At 38.6% G+C, this 21,557-nt stretch overlaps 2 protein-coding genes across 2 annotated transcripts in view; one reads left to right on the top strand and one right to left on the bottom strand.

Annotated features, from left to right (window-relative positions):
- PI4KA (phosphatidylinositol 4-kinase alpha) overlaps nucleotides 1–21,557 on the bottom strand; it is a 54,105-nt gene that overhangs the window by 22,797 nt on the left and 9,751 nt on the right. Inside the window, exons 10-19 of the mRNA XM_054288503.1 lie at nucleotides 21,329–21,425; nucleotides 20,755–20,946; nucleotides 19,955–20,055; nucleotides 19,089–19,218; nucleotides 18,241–18,370; nucleotides 17,426–17,521; nucleotides 16,539–16,722; nucleotides 15,696–15,799; nucleotides 14,585–14,753; nucleotides 12,604–12,654 (exon numbers count right to left, since the gene is read on the bottom strand). Coding sequence (XP_054144478.1) covers nucleotides 12,604–12,654; nucleotides 14,585–14,753; nucleotides 15,696–15,799; nucleotides 16,539–16,722; nucleotides 17,426–17,521; nucleotides 18,241–18,370; nucleotides 19,089–19,218; nucleotides 19,955–20,055; nucleotides 20,755–20,946; nucleotides 21,329–21,425 — 1,254 coding nt within the window. The remainder of the gene's footprint in view (nucleotides 1–12,603; nucleotides 12,655–14,584; nucleotides 14,754–15,695; nucleotides 15,800–16,538; nucleotides 16,723–17,425; nucleotides 17,522–18,240; nucleotides 18,371–19,088; nucleotides 19,219–19,954; nucleotides 20,056–20,754; nucleotides 20,947–21,328; nucleotides 21,426–21,557) is intronic.
- On the top strand, nucleotides 1,196–9,690 carry SERPIND1 (serpin family D member 1). The gene is made up of 5 exons (XM_054288504.1): nucleotides 1,196–1,300; nucleotides 3,298–4,166; nucleotides 7,466–7,739; nucleotides 8,650–8,794; nucleotides 9,179–9,690. The coding sequence occupies exons 2-5, from the start codon at nucleotides 3,314–3,316 to the stop codon at nucleotides 9,368–9,370; spliced, it is 1,464 nt and encodes a 487-aa protein (XP_054144479.1). The 5' UTR covers nucleotides 1,196–1,300; nucleotides 3,298–3,313; the 3' UTR covers nucleotides 9,371–9,690.

Raw genomic sequence — 21,557 nt, 5'->3', positions numbered from 1 at the left:
CTAACTTTGAGATGCCTGAAGTAAGAATTTCCTTTGTTTTACACAGGAATAACACCATGCTGATACAGTAACCTCTGAGGAGAATACATAATATTAGTATACTATGCACTGCAGGGAGGAAGAGACCACATGGTCCTTTAAACTGTCCTGAAGACAATGCCATGCAGCTTTGCTTCAGTGTAAAGGAACTCCAAACCAAATAAATATTAGTCAAAACCACTTCTGGTTGCTATTGTTTATCAGCTTTGTGGAAATACATTGAGGCACCAATTGGGGATCTTTCATTGTTTGCACCCACGCACAGAATGACATCAGTTCTGAAGAATTTACTATCTAAACAAGCAAGTAAAAGAGCATTATTTTCAACACACTTATTAAAATTCTCTGGTTCTTTTTGCACAAACAGCTGCTGCCATTGGAGGAGCAGTATATCCTCTCAGCCAACATGACTTACAATTTTAGATACATTTATATAACAAAGACCATAGTGTGTTATCCTAAAAAGAGTTAAAGCACAGGCAGTATATAAAAAGTAAGAGAAATTGTCCAATAAACCACAAGCTTTATTCAATATGACTGTATTTTACTACTGTAAACTTTATTAACAAAATGTTACATTCTAACCTAGCTTGACGAAGTTTTCTCTAACCACAATAATTCTCTCCAGATATGAGTGCCAGCAGTACTTCAGTGAAACCTTACATAAAGCCAACTTCGGATGCATTTGTAAATCATGAGGGAGATTAGTCATTTAAAAAGAAAAAGCATGAAAAAATCTCTCTATTATAATAAAATCAGTCTGAGTTTAAGCTGGTGGTCAACACTATGGGGTAAATAGCTGCTTGTGCAATGCAAATCTTTGCACCAATACAACACCAGCTGAAGAAACCCCACCACAACCACAGAGGCCTCAGACACATCTGCACAAAGATGCTCCCCCGTCCCCCACTTCAGCACAAACAGTACCTACATGGCTTTTCCTGTCATTAACAGTCAAGTTTATGTGCGTGCTTGACTTTGAAACTTTACATACACACTGATTTTTGCTCAAAGACCTTCCTCAAAAGGGAACAAGTACCTGCAAAGCTATAAAAGTAGTTCAACAAACAACAGAGAATTCAGCAGAGATCACTAGGCAAGGGAGGGATTTTGGCTGACGAAGTAAGTTTAGCAGTGTTTGGTTTAGAGAATGTTTACTTTGGGAGATACACAAAAAAGCAGCGTCAAAGTTCAGATTTAAACCCTGCTGTTCCCTTTACTTCAGCTTTTCAACACATTCTTCCCCTACAGTGGCTTAAAGGTAAGCTTCATTTACCTCTTCTATGATTTTGGGTAGATCTCACCAAAGATATATATATTGCAGAGAAGGGAGAAGTTTTGCCTGTGTAAGTACAGCTGAGCAATAAACTGAAGTTTGGTGAAGATGAGAATGTAAATTTGGGAATACAGACAGCAAATTCTGCTGTGCCAAGAGAGAAAATGTTTATCAATGGTTACTGGACAGAGTATCTCAGCCCTAAGGGCCTGACTTCTGGGGGCGGGGAAAAAACAAATGAATTTATGGAGAAACAATAAGAAAAACACTGACTCGAGATGCTCAGTCACAGTGTAAAACAAATTCTTATTTGGATATTTATTTGGATACTTTCTGCAAAACAATGGATTCTTTTATATGGGAGGATCATCCTTAGATGGTTTTAGGATTTAAAGCAAATTAGTCTGGAGGAGAGTTTCAAAAACTCATCTGTCAACTCAGTTATTTCAATCCTGTTACAACATGTTTGAAAATATTTTCCTTCAAGGTTTTATTCACTGATATACAGGTCAGTGAACAGGTACAGGTATGTGAACCTTTATACTTTGCACAACAACTCTCTTTCCTAATTTAAAAAGCATTTTAATCAACACCTTAGTGGGATTTTTTTTTTTAATTGTATTCAGTATTTTGTCCTGTATTATATTGTAAATAACTGCCTTTTACTCAAGAAAGTGTATCAATTGAGATTAACTTTATAAATTTGTGAAATAACTTTATAGTTAAGTCTGAGTTAAACCCCAGGCCTGGCATTCAGACACCCATTCAGTTTCAGGTAACAGATCTATTGAACACCTACATTTTGATCTCTGACAGTCACAGAAGGCAACTATACTTTTTCATATATTTTTAAGATCAGTTTACTGCACTCAATATTATGGTGAAAAGTCTCTCAGATCTACTTCTTGGTGGAGGGTTTTCCAACTGAGTAAGTCTGATGGATTCTCTTAAAATATATACTAAAGAAAATTCTCGATTTAAAAATAATTTTAAAATGCAGTAGTCCAGTACTCTGTAGATGAAGAGACAGATTAAGCTTTCCTTAGAAAAATGCAGGTTCTACTTAAATGTAATCTCAAACAAAAAAGGTGAGGTTAGAAATCTAGAACTGGGATCCCAGAAACCCTAGAGAAACAAAGCTCTGAAGGGAGCCCACAGAGACTTCACACCACAAAGAAAACAGAGAGCACTACGAGTTCTGCAGAAAAGTGAAACAAAACATAACTAAGCCAAAAGCAGAATCAAGCCAATCCATTACAAAAGTGGCAGATGAGGACACAGAGCTGCAGAAAGGGTGCACAGACATTGAGACACACACCCAAGTAAGGCCATGAGCAGGCCAGGAGAGACGTTTATGCCCAACTGCAGTCCCACTAATGGGGCTCAGTGCAAATACATGTCTTTCTACATGCCCAGATCACCCTTATTCACCAGACTGCTGCCTTGCTTTTCCAAAATACTCCCACAAAACTTCCATTTTTGTTGTAGCTACAGGATGTTTGTTTTTCAAATTTTTCAGTACATCTCAGCTTTCTGGTATGTTTCTGCAGGGGATTGGATCAGGAGTCCCTGTTCTTCCTACCAAGCTCAAATCTTCAAACTTAACTTCACAGTGTATTTTCAGCACACACTACTCACACAGTTAGTGTACAGTTTAAGTGTAACAGTTTAAAATAAAGGGTCCCACATATTCTGGGTAATGAGTTTGTAACTGCTGAAATATGCCAGTAATGACTATTTGTATGGGAGGAGGTCAATCAACTCTTTGGCAGGCTGGAGGCATTGTGTAAGCAAAACCAATTACCAGTAAAACAGACTTACCCATCTAACTGACATCTGTTCCACTAAAATACAGTGCTGTCAAACAGGGTAACTATATATCTGCTGCTGCCACAGAAATCAGCATGAACCTAAAATCAGGGAACAGATAACTAAAATTCAATTACCCTTGACTCTCTCAACTGTGTTATGTTGTTTTCCAGGCTTTCACCAGTCAGAATGAAGTTCCTATTTCAATTGCTTGCCTTTGCTGTCATCATAACCTCCACATTTTGTGGAGTCAAGGATGTCACTGAGCATTTTGAAAGCCTTAAAGGTGCGCAGCCACACGAAAATGGGACTTACATGCCCAACCTACCACTCGAGTTTCACAAAGAAAACACCATCACTAATGACTTGATTCCTGAAGAGGAGGAGGAAGAGGACTACCTAGACATTGACAAGATACTGGGTGAAGATGACTACAGTGATGTTATTGATGCTGCCCCACACATGGTTTCTGAAGTTCAACAAGGAAATATTCTTGAGCTATTCCAAGGCAAAACCAGAATCCAGCGCCTCAATATCCTCAATGCAAACTTTGGCTTCAACCTTTACCGCAGCGTAGCAGACAAGGCCAGCTCCTCAGACAACATTATCATGGCTCCCGTTGGTATTTCCACTGCAATGGCTATGATTTCCCTGGGTCTGAAGGATCAAACCCAGCAGGAAGTGTTATCAGTTCTTGGCTTTGAAGACTTCATTAATGCCAGCAGCAAATACGAGCTCATGACCGTTCACAACCTCTTCCGCAAGCTCACCCATCGGCTCTTCAGGCGCAACTTCGGCTTCACGCTGAGGTCTGTCAATGACCTTTACATCCATAAAGACTTTTCTGTCCTCAATGATTTCAAAACCAACATGAAAACCTACTACTTTGCTGATGCCCAAGCAGCTGATTTCTCAGATCCCAGCTTCATAGCCAAAACCAATGAACGCATCTTAAAGCTGACCAAGGGATTAATAAAGGAAGCTCTTGTGAATATCAACCCTACAACACTGATGATGATTCTTAATTGTCTTTACTTTAAAGGTAAGACTCTATTATTTCAATCTTAGTGATGGATTTTCTCAGTTTGCAATGCACTGCCATATGTCATTAGAAATCCCAGACAGAATTAAAGTCTAATGTACACTACAAAAAAACTACTGACTCCCTCATTAGGAATCTGTATTATTAGCCCATTTTTGCCTGTTTCTGTAGCACAACAATGCTCTGAAGTTATTGCATACATAGAGCAAATGCTTACTACCTCCAAAACCTTCATGACTCACAGTGAGACAGAAAAACAACATATGAATGCGGAATAGCCCCAGAAAGCATAAACTTGGTGGAAGTATCAGATGAGGAGGTATAGATGCACATGCAAGTCACATTCAGTCTTAGTGTCACCAAAATGCTACAGGTCGATTTCAGTTAAAGCACTTAACATCTCTGAAGCATTCAGGACTCATACAAATGACTGCAAAGAATTTCAGCTTGAAGGAAGCAATTTTTTAACATGATCAGAGCGTGATCCTTGTCATCAAGTCCATATAGGGGACCTAAGAGAATAACCAAAACACTGCTCTTCTACAAGTAAAACCAAACACATTCACTGCATGGATATCACAGTGAATTCAGCATGAATGGTCTGCTGATATGGGCTCCTAATGAAGAGTTAAAGAGGCTTGAAGTAAAGACTCTACAATATATTGTTATTATAAACACTTATTTTCAATGTCTTTACATTTACACTAAGTTATCTGCCTCAGGTTGAAAGTTTGTTAGTTTTTGAACAAGTTTTTAAAATTACATTAAATGAGCAGAGGTGGGAGGTGCCAATGAAAAAAGAAATGAGGAAAAAAGAAATCTGTTTCTGACTGTTTAAGATGAAAATCAAGTGACTTAAAAACACAGGTAAGGAAAGAAAAATCAGCCCAAAAGGGTAACAGTGTTTGCAAGTACAACACACTCCTTTCCAAAATTCATAAAGGAGTTTATTTTTCCCCAGTTATGTCCCTGCTTCCAGGAAACAAAGGCCTCTCTTACAGCTGCCATCTCAGCAGGTTATAGAAGCAACACTCCTATAAATGTACCTTTTCCCACTCACTTGCAAGGAATTACATCCTTGAATAATGCCCCTTACCCCTAAAAGAATCGGAAGCAATCATTAGCATTAAATCCAGTAATCTCTTATTCTCAGGTACCATCCAATAGGCCCTCACTTGTATACTTGACTACATCCCTGGTGATCATATCATATTAAATACAGGATTTTACTGCCTGTTAAACCATCCTAAGAAAAGGACTACACAAAGTGAAACAGATATTTTTTTTTTCATAATTAGGTGAAATGTGTAATACCCTTTTGTTTAATTCTGAAATTTTTAAATACTTGCGCCATCTCAAAATAACAAAACCACCACAAAAATACACAGATATGGTATTGGAACTGTTCTGCACCTAGGTTTCTTAGTTCCCACAATACTCCTTCTAACATGCCAAATTTTGTCCACATCTTTCCATTTGCACTGTTTGTGCCACTGCAGAAAAGCTCTGTTAAGCCCTCTGAACTAAGAAACCTGTAAGCATTTCCAGATATACAGAGATGCTCAGTACAAGTGAGATTGAGTGGTGGGATACTTGACAAACACTGTGAGGTTTCAAACTCCTTTTATATCAAAGACCATCAAGAAACTATTTATGTTGGTAAGAAGCACATTTTATCTTGTACAGATGTCCAGCCTACTCCCCATTCTGCACAGCTCTGAGTAATCATTTTTGAGCTTCCTACCAAGCAGGATCTGGTTATTTTAGCCATGACAGTTCTGGTAACTGACAAATGGAGACAACAATGGACACAACATCTCAATGGAGACATCTGCCACCACAGATGGATCCAAAAGACATCTTGGGGGAAGATTCAAAACAGAAAGTCACAGAAGTCAAAGTGCCAGCTGGTTTCAGCTGGCCATACAGCTCCTGCTGGGGATCAGTATTCTACACCAAGACAAACACATTTGCAAAACTGAATCCAAGAAAAATATTCCCCAGCTCCTCTTTTTCATTAGGAAGAGCTGATTATGTCTCCCACCCCTCAGTGGATGGCAGAGCTGCTGAAGGTCCCCTGGCCCACAGTAGCCCCATGTCATTGGACAGCTAGAGTCCTTCATCTGTAAATTCTGCTCCCTGAAAAACAGCCAGATACTGGGTATTCCTTGGAAGTGAGACTATTTGTTTGGGAATAGCATAATCCAATTTATACCCCATACCTTTCAGACTACTAACCACAGTCTGATCACTTTTCAAACTGGTCCCCATCAGCCTGACCTGTGCAGGAACTGTTAGAATGAAAGATGGACTTGAGGCTTTTCTTTTCTTATTCACAGTAAATCTGGTAAAGTCAGACTAAGGAACCAATTAAGGTTATATTGTAGGCTCTCCACACAGTCACAGTCACATTGCTCACATACTTGCTTGCCAATGATGACATAAATTCCTGAGTTTTTACAGGAAATACTGGTAACCCGACTTCCACTATAATCTTCCAGCTTTGTCTGCTCCTTAAGAAATGATGTTTATTCCAGAGCCACAGTTCTATAAAAAGACTAATAGAACATTGCATTTAAAAAACCTTCTTTCCAACAGTTAATGAATACTTCTGGTATCCAGAGTATCTCCACATAAAAAGCTTCAAACCCGGAGGGCAAAGTTTTCTGGGCTGCAAAATGTGTTGGACTGCATTATTTGGGCATAAACTTGTCAGATTTCAGCACATCTACAGAAGCCTGTTATCCCATCAAACTGGACCACAGAATTATGCAGTCAACACCCCAATTCTTCAGGTTATAACAGAAAATGAACCATTCTGACTGGACTAAGGTAACATAATGCCTTCAGCATAGCATCTGTATGCAAAACAAATACAGCCCTTGCTTAGCTTGATACACCACTAACATTCTCCAAAGAGGTGCCTTCAGAAATGGATTCAAGCATCACAACTCAGAAAACTCAGCTAGGTCAGCTGTTGTTCTAGAGGCAAACCCATCTGTTTAAATTTCGAGGTTCCTCACAGGGAAAAATAATACACACCAATCAAATTCTTATCTCTGGTTTGTGTTCACCTGCTTTTGTAATTCAGAACACTCAAATCAGACCAATGGTAGGCTGAAAGCCAGGAATTTCAAAGTCACTTTAAAACTTGTCTTCTAATTCAGGCTTCACTGAAATCAACAATCTCCTACAGTAAATCCCAATCCAGCTGACTGAAAGCTTGGTGTAAACCTATTCTGGGAACATTTCATTAAACAGCCACCTAGGGGTTTATGTCTTCTGCCTTGCATGAACAGGAACCTGGGAGAACAAGTTTCCAGTGGAGATGACCACGAAGCGAAGTTTCCGGCTGAACGAGAAGCAGACGGTGAAGGTGCCCATGATGCAGACCAAGGGCACCTTCCTGGCTGCTGCTGACCCCGAGCTGGACTGCAGCATCATCCAGCTGCCCTTCGTGGGCAACATCAGCATGCTCGTGGTGCTCCCACACAAACTGGCTGGCATGAAAGCCCTCGAGAAGCAGATCACACCTCAAGTGGTGGAAAAGTGGCAGAAGAGCATGACAAACAGGTATCTGCTGAAAAGCACATCTTGGTAAAGTCTTTATGTATTTTCTCGATGAGACTGATGATGGTAAGTAAAGCATGCAGAGGATAATATATTTTAGTAAAAAATATGGAAAAAAACCTCCAAAAATGGATATATTGAATTAAAAATCAGGACTGGTGATCTCTCAAAATTTAAATACTGACAAGAAATCAAGGATGGTTGAAGTAGAAAATTGTAATAAAGCTTCAAAATTCTTTCTATTGAGTACTTAAAGATGTAGATTAAAAGAAAACATTCTTACTGATAAAGTTTACAATAAGAAGGAAAAACAAGACTCTGAAAATAACATTATTCTGCACCAATAATCTTGGTCACATCAGTCTATGTTCTGTTCAGCACTGAGCATTTCAACAGAGCTGGGTGTAAAGGAACACATTCCATAATCAAAGGACATCACAATTATGGGAGAGGAAAAATAATAAAGCCTCTCTTAAGAAAGATGACAGCTTAGGTGTATCTGTCTTCAGACTTGATAAAAGGAGATGATTTGATGTGCTATCCAGGAATTCAGCCTATTTCTGTTGTACACAATAAGTGACAGATCTCCAGTTTAGTACTTCAGAAAATCTGACAGCTCGACACTTGTTACAAGCATGCACTGAACTGCTCAAAGTCACACACCTTATACACATAAATAATGCAAATCATTATAAATGAAGTATCAAATTGGCAAACAAACAGTTTTCACAGGGGAATTAATTTGCTAAAGCACAGTTTTAAAAGCTCAAGTTTTCAAAGCAAAAGTACAGTCCTGTATATCTGTGTCCTGCTTGCTGAAAACAGCAAAAAATCCAAGCTATACCAGGTCATACCAGTCATGCACATAAATATCTGCTCAATGATTTTTCCTTTTTGTGTTTATTTTTACTAGAACAAGAGAAGTGGTTCTGCCTAAATTTAAGCTGGAGAAGACTTATAACTTGATTGATTATCTGAGATCCATGGGAATAGAAGAACTGTTCAATGGAAATGGAGACTACTCTGGTATATCAGATGAGAAGATCACCATTGACAGGGTATTTACTCCTCATTTCACCTCCTCTCTGATTAAACTCTATCACCCAATAACATGGCAGCTCAGTAATAATAGTACACAGTAAGCTAAAACAAGATTTTTTCCTCATCTTTTCTGGAGGACATAGGAGGGAGGATTGTGGGTTTGTCCTTACCTCCTTACATAAAGAAGCACATGTTTAATCAGATGCAAAGGCATTAAGAGTGTTGTGGTCAGTCAGGAACAGGCTTCTCCACAGAACAAACCCCAAAGGTTTTTGGTGCTGTGTAGGATGACCAGCAGGGGTGTGGGACAAGGAGCAGGGAAGGCTGTGAGCAGATCCTTCATTTACTTAGGAGAGCCTCAATTTCTCTGATTTGTTTTCCTGTTTTGTTTGTCTGAACAGTTCAATCACCAAGGCACAATCACAGTGAATGAGGAGGGCACAGAGGCTGCAGCAATAACCACGGTGGGGTTCATGCCTCTCTCCACCCAGATCCGCTTTGTCGTGGATCGCCCGTTCCTGTTCCTGATCTATGAGCACCGCACCAGCTGCCTCCTCTTCATGGGCAGAGTGGCCAACCCAGCCACATCTTAAAAACAGAGAACACCTCCAACACTCTGTTACACATGGGCTGTGTAATTATATGTTAAAATGCCAGTATCATAAAGGAAAATTTATTGTTGTATTAGCCAATACAAAAGTCACTGGTATAAAAAGAAAATGTATTATCTACAGGTAGTTTCTCATGAGCGGACTCACAGCAGCAGATAATTTGTCTGCAATTAGTGCCATGTACTGATACAAGTGTATTACTAGCAAAAAAAAATCACAAAGTACCTTACACTTTGTGTTTTGCAACAGTGTATAAAATGTAATCAATAAAGTATTTAGACTATCTGGAGTCTTGAAATCTAGCCCTAAATTTGTGCTAGGATGTCTGTTAATAAATAGAAGTAAGGAAGTCCTGAATACCTGACCAGCCATAGACACCTAAATCTCTCCTGGGCATTTTACACAATCTAACTTGAAACAGATCAAATGTCTCCATTCTTTCTTTTGCTGGCATCATTTAATGTTCAGTGAATACACAATGTGTGTTACTGCACACAATGAGCCTCATGGACCAGTATGAGGAGTATGAGGAGACAGAAATGTCTTGGAGGAATGAAATACTAAGGGACCCACTACTTCTCCCTGATCTAACTTGTATCACTTCAATACTTCCTCTGATCTTCATTGGTACAAGAGGTATCAGAATTATGCCAGCCTGGTAAATGATATAAGTATCCTCAGAATACCCTTTAGAGCGACAGCAGTCAGCAAAATGCTCTTTTTGCTAGCTCAGTGTCACCTAATCCTCTCTAGAAAAAAAAAGTCATTTAAAGCAATCACTCTATTAATATTCCAGTGTACTCTCCACGCTTGATTCAATGGATGAAACCTTTCAAGTCACTGCAAACTTTCTGAATCGTTCTGGTAACAACACAAATTCTGCTCAAATGTGCCACATTTGAAAATGAGAAGATTTACCCACACTCTGTAGAATGTCACTGCCTCCCTAGTACAAGGAACAGAGCTGCACCATACATTCAAATTATTAAAGATAATGAATATACTCATTTCTGGATACCTTACTTTACATCATACCTTTTAAAAAAATGTGCCTCATAATCCAGTGAGAGTATTTTTATGACTTTCTGCAGTATCAAATACTGTATCAATCTATTTACACTATAAGTTTGTCTTATGTTAGCAAAAACACACAAGTAACCTTTAAACAAACCATTATTTTAAGAATTATGAATTTTCTTAAAAAGGTGTTTTTCCAATATTAAGTTTAACTTGTTGATTTAATTTTGATACTATATACTGCTGTTTGTAATTTTGCATCTACTCCAGTTATATGCTCCATACACAAAGCTTTTCAAGCTGCCAGCCAGTGAAATACTGGTATGAGCTGATGATGAATGATGAAGAGCTGACATTGAACAGGAAACTCAGATGTTTTCCCCTATTCCTGTCTTTTAAGTCCATCAGGTGATAGACAATTTTCAGCACTGGAAGTGCAAAACAGAAATTAACATTCATATACACATTTTATTGTTTTATCTGTATTCAAAAAGGAAAGCATATACAAAAAAGAAAAGCATATGCAAAAGCTTAAATATTCATGCCCTAGGTTTAATTAGTCTCTCAATGATTGAATGAGCTGGAGCATCTGCAATATGGGTTTTGGGGGACTTAAGTAAAGACAATTATTCAAGGCAAAGAGGTCAAGCAGAAAAGCAAATCAGCTACTGCTCAAAACTCATGATCTTCATACATTGTGCAAGAAAGTCAAATATTTGCTTCAACAACCATAATGTAACCATTAACTCTTGCTTCAGATTCTGGCACTCTCTGACTGCATTTAAAGGTCACATTGGTAAAGAAAAATGCAGCTACCCCCCAGCTATTCAGAACAAATATACCATCAATAAAAAAATTGCAACAGAAAAGTACTTCCATAACTTATACATGAAGTCTCTAATAAGCACTAATCTTCTCTCAACATGCAAGGAATGGTCCTGCTTGCACTCAAATCTGACAGCTGAAAAATGCCACCCATGAGAACATCTCAATGCAGGACCAGCTGGCTCATGCAAAACTTGAGCAACTATTGAATAAGAGTGACCCAAGACATTTATAAACACGTTTCTTTGAAATTAGGAAGTGGTCCTTGTGATCACTGCTGAATTTGGGGAGGGCTGATATACAAACCAGTGGAGAGGAATGGGAAAGAAAGGAACAGTGCTCTGATCTTTAACTAGTGCTAATTTTAGACTCATCTCTGACAAACTTCACTGAAGGGGTTTGAGGGGCAGAGTATAAAATGAACGCTTTTTTCCTGTCTGTTAATGGATGTGCAGTATGAACAAACTACAAGCAGACATCCCTACTGCAAGCATGGGATATGTTTTTCCCTTTTGTCCCAGCAGCTGTGCAGGAAAAGTTCCAGAGAATAATTCAGCTTCAGGAGGGAAACAAGCAGCATGATGCCTTTTGTCCTCCAGGAAGTTTGTCTATGGATCTTTCAGATGTGACTGTTTTTTGTAAAAGCTACAGCAGTTAGGCAAATAAACCTACTGACCTGGTAACGAGCCTTGGACATATCAAATTTTCCATTGGAGATCTAGATCTACAATTTTTTCCTGAATTAGCACTTGTACTTTGTTAAAAAAATGGTTTTTTCCCCAGAAAAAAATGACATCCAAGAGTGAACACAGATATGCTTCGGAATAAATGAGTCTGGCACGGACATCAGTGTCCTTGCACATTTCCTAAAATGCTTTCAGCCTGACAATCAATTCTCATTTCAGAAGACATGGGACACTTACATCCTTCTTTATCAATGATTTTTTTTTCCTTTTAAGAAGCAGAATTCACTTTGTGCCAAATTACTATTTATTTTTTACTTGGTTTGTATTAACTTTTGTTTTTCACTCCTCCTCAGGCCACAGATATGTGCTGTTTATTACACTGCAGGTCAAATAATCAAAGTAATATTACCTGCAGTATTATTCAGCTCAAGAATCTCCTGAATTCATGGCTTGAAACAATCTAACTCTGAATCACAAAAGATTGTCTATTTTCAAGAGATTTGTGATTATTAAATGAATGCTCCCCTCCCTTAGAGCTAGGTGTATTACTTTACAGTAGTACTACATTTCTCCTGGATGGTAACCTCTGCACTACAGTCAATCAAAGCATTTGCTTGAAATAGCAGCAGTATTTGATAAATGAGAGAAAAATTATTGTTTGCAGCAACTGATCCATTGGATACTCACCACAGCAATGACAGGAATGAGCACACCCAGGTTCCCTGCACTACTGGAGGCCTGAGAAGAAAAAGGAAATGCTCAAAACATCTACAAAAGCATTTCTAAAGAATTTGCTGAAAGACTTATTTCAAGCATCAAACATTGCAATTACAACTCTGTATCTTGCAAAGAGATGTGCACGAGGGTGGTCAGGAGATGTCTCTCCACAGGACTGAACACATCCTGGAATCTTCTAACAAAGCTTTTCAGGTTTTCCTCATGGATACTGAAGGGATTTTTTCCCCTGTTAACACACAGTCTACAGATATTCAATAACTGCTAGGAAAATGATCTCATTAAATGGGTGGCCACAAACAAGTATCAAATGTTTACCAGAAGTTTCATTTTACTATCAAAATGAAGCCAAAAATAACAAGCCTGTAAAAAGACAGAATTTCCAAGAATTTATTTAAGCAGGAAGAGCAACCTTTTCCATTGAAATATAAGAAGCATAAGGAAAACACCTATTTCCTTTGGCTTTTTAGGACTTTTTAAACTGCAGCTATACAAGTGTGTTTGCTCTTGGCAAGTAGAGTATTAAAGAACTGAAAACATTCACTGAGCACAGCACATCATTTTTCACCTTTTCTGATCAGGCAAACAGTGGTGGCACAGACACCACACTGAGACATCTCTCTGAAGTATTTCCCACTCCCATGTCCCTCCACATTAGATCTGGGAAAGAAGGAATGCTCCAGTTCCCTCCTTACAAGAGGGAGTGCTGGCCCCACAGGCATGAGGCAGGGAAGATGTGCTAACAGGGCACAGCTTTGCATGAAGTGGAATAAACCAAAAGGAAACAATTTAAAAAAGCAAAAACAAAGAAGGAAAGAAGAGAGCAATAGAGAAACAAAGCCAAATAGTCTTCAGATGAAACATTAATGGTACAACCCAACTAAAACAAATTTCAGTTATCTTTCCTGGAGAGTCAAGATAATGCAAACAAAAGATTGGTCTTAAAATATTTTTCAAGGGAAGAAAATAATAGCACAGAAGATACTCTAAGGGATAGGGACAACTGGGAAAAGTCACTATGGTTTTTTGTTAACTTCAGGACAATCCACTGCACCTGACTCACTGCCTCAGAGTCACAGCAGAGACACAAACTAACTGCAATAGCCAGAACCCAGCAGAACTACACAGTTTCTGTAGAAAATTCATTTTTCCAGTAGCCCTTTTTGTTTAAAAAATGAAATATCAGCATATCAGCCTCTTTATGATAATACATGGTGCTGAGGGTGAAAAAGATGGACTGATTTCCATTCTTGGGCATACTCAGAGAACATCCATGTCAACTATCAGCAATAGCAAAAGAAAAATAAGATATTTTTTCTTCTCCTCACAGAAATCACTTTTGAATGGTTGAAAATAGAACAAAAAAGTCACTGAACATTTTAATGGTTATGAAGCAAATTTTAGTGTGTTGAGAAGAAGAGACATAGGCAAAGTAATGAAGAAAAACTTGCTTTTGTTTGGGGACCACAGCACATGCAGTGTTTTACCCTCTTTATCTCTTCTTGAAAATCAAGTCTTCAGAAAACCTTTCATAACTTGTACTCTGCATTGAGTGGAATGTTCTAGTGAGAACTGCTCTCAGGATCTTCACACTAAAGAAACACTGCCTCCTAGCTCAATCCATCTGCATTCTGTCATTTCTCCATGTGCAGAGTTGCACAGCTTTCAGTCACTGCAGCAGTCTGTCTCTCTCACTGATTCCAGAGCATCCCATGTTTCCCTTTGCAGCTCTGACACTGTGGGCAGGCTCAGCTGAACTGCAGCTATTCCCTGTTTCATCTGGGACACTCCACAGTCAGTCAGGCACCCCAGACCTGCACTCACACTCCACCATCAGAATGCACTCTCAGGTTTAGCACAGCAAGGGTGTGTTCAGCAGTGCCACCCACATAAAGCACAGCTGCACACAATTAAAAACCAGTGCATTTCTGACCTTCAGTGCCGGTCCTTTTTCACTTGCTCTCTCACTAGCTCTCTTTCCTTCGAGCCCCAGCTGAACAAAGAGCTCCAGCAAGTTCATCAGCAGCTCATCCACAAGGTGCTCCACCTGGATGTTGGCAGCGATGTTAGCCAGGGCGTTAATGACTGCTAAGGAGCAGTGCCTGAGGAGAAAGAACAGTTATGAACAAGCAATCCCTCAGGTTTTATATTGGCAGTGTTTTCTTCATAATACTGACAGTAACTGTTGTAATAAGGCTACTGACATATTCCCACCCAGTTTTTTTCCTTACTTTTTTTATGAGCAGCGCATCACTTTACTAACAATTGAAATGCAATTGGTATTTAAGTGAAAAACTATTTTTAAGTTGTGCCTTTGGAGGATGTTCCATTTATGATGCTGTCATGGCCACAAGAAAAGGACTTTAAGTACTTTCCTATAGCAGACAAAAAGCAGCCAAGGGCAGTGTTTCTGTTTTGGGAAAGCTCTTGAGCAGAAGAATCACAACTCAGATCAGTTGCTGAAGCTGAGACTGCATTGTTAAAACACACTGACAGGAACAGTCCTCTCAGCTGCTCCCATTCTGCATTGAAAGGTATCCAGCCCACCCCAACTACCACCAGAGTCAGTGATAATCTTTACTTCTAGGGGAGACAACAATGCATAACTTACATACAAAGAATTAAATTATTAATGGTTTGCATTTAATCCCTAACAAGTACCAGGATCACATTAAAAACAAAACAAACAACACTCTCAGTTTTTCTGGGCTAAGAGATGTAGTAATTAATTACTGTAATTTAGTAATTAATCACTGTAATTACAGATAACATAAGTCATCAATGCCAATTATCTTTCACAAACACTGACTCCTTACAGAGGTAAAGATTACCAATGCTACCTGTAGTGAAAAGCATTTTCAGGAATCTCTGCATTTTGAAGGGCTATTATTTCTAAATTAACATATTTCTTTTTAACATCAAAGAACAGTATAATTCCAACCTTGTAATAAAACTTGATAATGGGAAAAAGTGAAAAATCCCAAAGCAGCCAAAGGGCATTTGATATAGTTTTCACACATTTAAGGGACACAGCTAAGTGTTACCTGTATCCATGGTCCTTATAGTCTTTTGTGGCAGAGTAAACAACTGAGCTTGCTTTAACACTGATTTGCTGAAATAGATTCCACACCTCACCATAAATGTATTGCTGCAAAACAAAACAAAAAAAAAACCAAATCCCTAAGTAAAGCTTACTGAATACAATCTCTCTAAAGATCAGCCCTGTAAAACACTCCAAGTATTACCAAGCTCTTCAAATAGATGTGCAGCCACAGCCTGAGCAATGGTTTCAGCTTGCATGAAGCAAACAGCATAAGTGCTTTTGTGAATGCATTTAATGGATCAAATTTTACCAAATTTATGATGTTTTTTAATTCTGCCTTCCTGATGGAAACCATTTTTTCAGGCTTCTGAGTTCTGGCAAGTAATTTCTTGCTCAGATGCGCAAATAACATTTGGGAAAAGTCAGTTAATCTTTATATGACTAAAGAAGACAATCTTCCATTCTTTTAAATGTATGAACCTACAAGATTTGAAAGTTAATTACCGATACAAAAAGAAAATACCCTCCACTTATTTGTGATAGGCCATATTTAAAAACTTAGTAACTTTTGAAAACATTGAGCTTGGTAGGCTTTATAGTCTTTTTTTTAAAAAAGACTCTTATTTTCTGTGGGGATTCATCTTCTTTACAGGAACAGCACTTTATACATTATCACAGCTTTTGTTGTCTAATATCACAAAGTCTGTACAAGTGTCTGTCTACCTGTAGTGCAGAAAAGAGAAGCCTTAAAAGCCTTCTGCACATGCACTTTCTAAAATATATTTCCATTTAACTAAAGGAAGGAATCATGAACTGGCATTCTCTTGGCCCTTTCTTTCCTTACATTTCCAGTGATGACCAAACAGCCAAGTTGATCAATGATGAGTACATCAAGATGAGAAGGTGGCTGGCAAAACTTCTGCTGTAAGATCTGCAGGATGGGTTCCATCATTTTGGGGGTGTCCCTCAGTGCCACTGCAATGTGCCCTAGAGCACGAATTGTGTGGTCAGGAATCAAATGAGCTTCCCTGTTAAGGAAAACAAACAAAAATCCCAATTTGATAAATGGAACTGTTCAACAAGTTATCAAGACCTCAGTTACATTTCAGGTAAGTAACAGTTCCTATACTAAATTTAAACATCACCAGCAGCTTTTATACTGCCACTCCATACATCCCCAGCATTAGAGGATATACTTGCACAAGCTGATTTTCAAAATAAAAGATAACCTCTCCCAAACTCATTATTGAGGAAGTCCACACTAACCCATGAACAAACTGTTCTAAAAACAACATTAAAAAAGGCAAAATTGATGGGAAAAATACTAAGACAGTCAGACCAGCTACTACAGAATCTCCCCCATGAGACTTCTTGGTTAGTGAGGCTCTTAAAAGCAGAGCAAAATCCCACAAGTGACAAGATGTGTCTAGCCAGAAAAAGACAGCTGAAGCTGGAAGAGAAAGCATCACTCAGCTGAGAACTCAAAATTGGCTAATCTTCACCAAAGATTTGCTGATCCAATCAGCTAAAACTGAATCCATACATCTCAGTATGAAAATGGGCTCAGCTCTGCAAAGACTTGGCATGGGAAGATCTTGACCCCATGCACAAGCCCATTCATCTCAGAGACATTTAGTTCTAAAATAATGCTGCCAGTACTTGTATCTTAGAATAAGTCTCAGATTCACTGAATGAAGGAAAAATTGGTTTTATGATTGACTGACCACTTACTTATCATTCTCCTGAGAGATGTACAGACGGTTGGATAGACTGGCAAGAAAGGCCTCAACAATCACTGAATCTATGGTCAGGCCAGCTTTCAAGCACCTGCAGTAACAATGGACAGAAAAAACACAATGCATCAATAAATCCTATCACTTTTAACTACTGTGAACTCATGCTATCTATATATTAGGGAAGCAGGTTTATACTGAAGAATAAGAATTGATTGCCAAGGAACACTGTAGATACATTTCGAAAAATGAGCTGAGTTTCTACTTCTGCTTTCTCCAAAAACAATAATGATGGAAATATACAATAAGGAAAATTCAGAATCCACTGGTTTGAAACTTTAATTCCTTGTCTCTAGTCACCAACTATGTCTTCCCTCCAGCTCTCTGCAGCTCTCTAAAAGGGAAGAATAATCACTGCCCACACGAGTGTGTGACAATCCTTCTGTTACATGAGGCTCAGTTAATGCGACAACCCAAGCTAAAAACAAAAAACAAACCTATTAAATATCTACAAAAACACCTACCTACTGAAAATGGTGACTAGCAGACATGGGAAGCAAAACAGTAAGACTGAATAATAATTTTACAGTTAGGACATAAACAGAACCAAGAGATGCCTGAAGGAAAACAAAGTCCTGACCAAAGAAGGCACAAAGACTTCATGGCAGCACAAAGCAGAACCTTCTAAATGGGCACTGTGCCTTTCTGCCAGGGAAGCAGCACATGTCCAGCATGGTGCCAGGGAAGCAGCACATGTCCAGCATGGTGCCAGGGAAATACCACATGTCCAGCATGGCACCAGCCCCCTCTTACCTGCAGATGTTGTCTATGGCAATGTCACGCAGCTGCTCATACATGGATGGCTGACCCTTCTTGCAAGACATTACATTTAGAGTGGACTCTGAATGCTCGTTGGTGACACTGATCTTAATGTCATTCCCACCTACTGAGAACACAGGAGTACAGAAATCAACACCACTTGATGAGCTAGACAAGCCATTATTGCATTTGACTGTTCCTAAATTATTATTCCTAAATTTAGCCACTTACTAATTTACTGTTTTGCTCTAGCATTACAATACTGCTTTTGCATCAAGCAAGTGATTTGAATTGAACATTTTTCTTCAGGAAATCATCACTCAATATTAAAATGTAAAAACAACAACAAAAACCTGCCAAATGCCAAGACAGTCACGTGGCTGGAGCAGAGGATGGGTATGGGGAGTGTGAGGAACGTGACCTCGTTCACTCTGCAGAAGAAGCAGCTTTGGACAGAGCCAGTGGCTGCCTCCCAAGTTGCAAAGTAGGCTACAGGGCAGACAAGCAGCCTTTGTAGGAGAACTGGACACAACAGCCTCAACTCCAAACAAGGGAGGTTCCAACTGGGTATGTGATTCTTTTCCCTCATTATGAGGATAATTATGCACTCAAGACACAAGTGCTCAGTGTCAGCAGAAGAGACACAGCAGTCCTGCTGCTCACCCTTAGATACACTTCTACCAGAATGTCATTGGTTTCCCTCCTCCCCATCTCCAAAAAAAATTACACAATTCCATCTCCATTTCCACCTCCAGCTGCATCACCACAAAATACCAAAAATTATGAAAAAGCCACAAAAGTTGGAAAACAATGATTCTGGAACATAGGTTTTTTCCCTTTACCTGAATGATACTGGCTGTGATATTTGTAAAGTTTCACAAGCACTGGGGAAGGTATCACAAGAAAGTCTCTCAGTGATGGATTGACAGAATGAACCACAACAGGGAACCTCTCACACAAACGACCCAGACCCTAAAAAGGAAAAAAAACCAAAAAACCATAGCTTTAGAATAAAACAGCATTATTCTTATTTCAGCTGCAAGCTTGCAACTTCAGCTCAATACAAACAAACAGAAAACAAAACAAATCTTACGCAGTTTTGAGAGGTTCATTTTTTAGCAGAAGATTCAGATACTTTAAGCCTCTAACTGTTTTGGGTTATTCCAGAGTGTGTCATATACCACTCAAGCCTTGCTGCTCTCTTCCTGGGCATTTTCACATGAGTTCCATGAAATGAACTGCATTCTCCAAAAATAAAGGTACTGTACAAGTGCCAACATTTAGAGGAACCTGATAACTTACAACTTATGTGGTGAGAAACACCACATTTGTAAGACTGGATAAGTGCCCAAAAAGAAGACAAAAATGAGAATAACCAAGGCTTAATCTAAAACCTCAGTATTCTGCCAGTCCCAGTATTTTAATTATTTATGTAATGGACTAAGACGCTAGATAGTTCAAAAATTAAATCCTGGTTAAAAACCCCTCATGAATATTCTTCTTCAAGAAGTAGCTGAGCTAAGAAAATTCTAAAAGCAGTTCCTAGTTCTCACACCAGATCTCTGAAAACCAAATATAGAACACAGTGATGGAAAGTAATAAAAAGAGCAGATCAAGTGTTCGAGCAACCTGTAAAAATCCCCCAATTCTCATTCACTGACACAGTGAGTAACTGCAGTAATTAATGACAAATACTGTAAAGACAGACCTGCAAACAGCAAATCAGCAATGGCAAGTGAGCAATTATGACTTTGCTTGAGGTTTTTGACTGCAGCTTCTCTGATAACTTGATGCACAAGTTTTCTGCACCTTAAATTAAAAAATCCAACAGAAAAAATTATTTTTTATTTGTTATTAGGCCACACACAACCCAAGCCTTACTGGAATTTCTAAAATAATGGAGATGATTTATAAGCTTCAATCTTGTACTATAAGATTTAGTGCTGCTTCTGCAAAAACAGTTTTAGAAACTTAGCACCTGCACCAAACAGTTCTGTCAAACACTGAAAGAATGACAGTATTTAAAGGTGATTTTGAGCATACTTCATACTGAACAGAAATCAAATATTGCAATGTCCAAAGAGAAAAAATCCTCCACATATTCAGCAGATATAAGATTTAGACAAGAAAGACAATAGAGGAAAAGTAAGAAAGAGTCTCCCAGTCCTGCTAGTAATGAAGAAAAAACATTTTCTTTGAAAGAACCAGTGAGAAATACTCATGACTGGATAAGAGGAATAAATAAAACAGAAACTAGAAAACAAATAGCTGCATGCAATCAAGCATTTATAGCATCCCCTGGAGAAAAGTAATAGAAGTTTCTGCTTCATTTCTATAAAGAGATGTCTAACTACGCAGCCAACTAATCTGACAACCTTGCGATGGAAGTTTTACCCTTGTATTTCACTGAAATTTGATATTTCTCTGAGCACCATCTACTCCATAAGTATTTCTACAACTTAGAACACAACAAACAGACACTGCAGAGACCAAGGAGCATTTTTTTACTTTGCTCATCTTTCACAGCCCACACCATGAGATCCACACAGGCAGCGTTGGCCTGGCAGCGCAGTTTTAACGGGCTCAGCTCGTTGTGCAGTCGATCCACATCGTGCAGGATTTTCTGGAGTTCTGACTGGCTGCTGTTGAATTGCTCCAGCACAAAATCATGGATTTCCTTCACAAATGAGGTGGGAAGGTCTAAAGAAAGAAAAGGACACAATATTGTACCGGAAGGATGGAATTCAGAGTTATCAGAATAACAGCATATATAACAATCATTGCTACATTATAAATATTTAATCAAGTTTATGTCCTGTCTAAAAGATTAATATCATAACAAAGTCCACCAGTGAACAGACAATTCAAATGCCACCTATTCATCCTTTAAAGGTGGGCAGCCAAAACATATTTTTCTACTTTCATAGCACCTTTTTAAAATGGAAACATTTCAAAATACAAATTTGTTACCCTAGAGTTCCCAGGAAATGCAAACCCAATGCTCAAACACTCAATAGAAAGCAGATGATGCTTGGGATCCTAAATATAATGAAGGATAAATACAAATAAATAAATACTATACCTTTCATATAGTATAGTGTGTCTCTCAGCATTTTAAACTGAGCAAGGTAAAGAGGGTCACTGAAGGTTTTGTAATAGAGCTCTGAACTACAACACGTCTGAAAGACAAAAGAAGCAATTTTCCAGATTCAAAAGGAAGCCTTTCCATTATACAAATAAGTAAATCTCACTCCACCTCCACAAAGTAAACAAGTATATAAAACAGGTACAAGAAATAACCTCACAGCTTT

Source organism: Melozone crissalis, unplaced genomic scaffold (assembly GCF_028551555.1).
Source record: "Melozone crissalis strain CALT ecotype California unplaced genomic scaffold, PUWL_Pcris_2 ptg000063l_1, whole genome shotgun sequence".
NCBI classification, from domain to species: Eukaryota; Metazoa; Chordata; class Aves; order Passeriformes; family Passerellidae; genus Melozone; species Melozone crissalis.
Note: the sequence above shows the minus strand (reverse complement) of the source record. Positions and strands in the feature narration are given on the sequence as shown.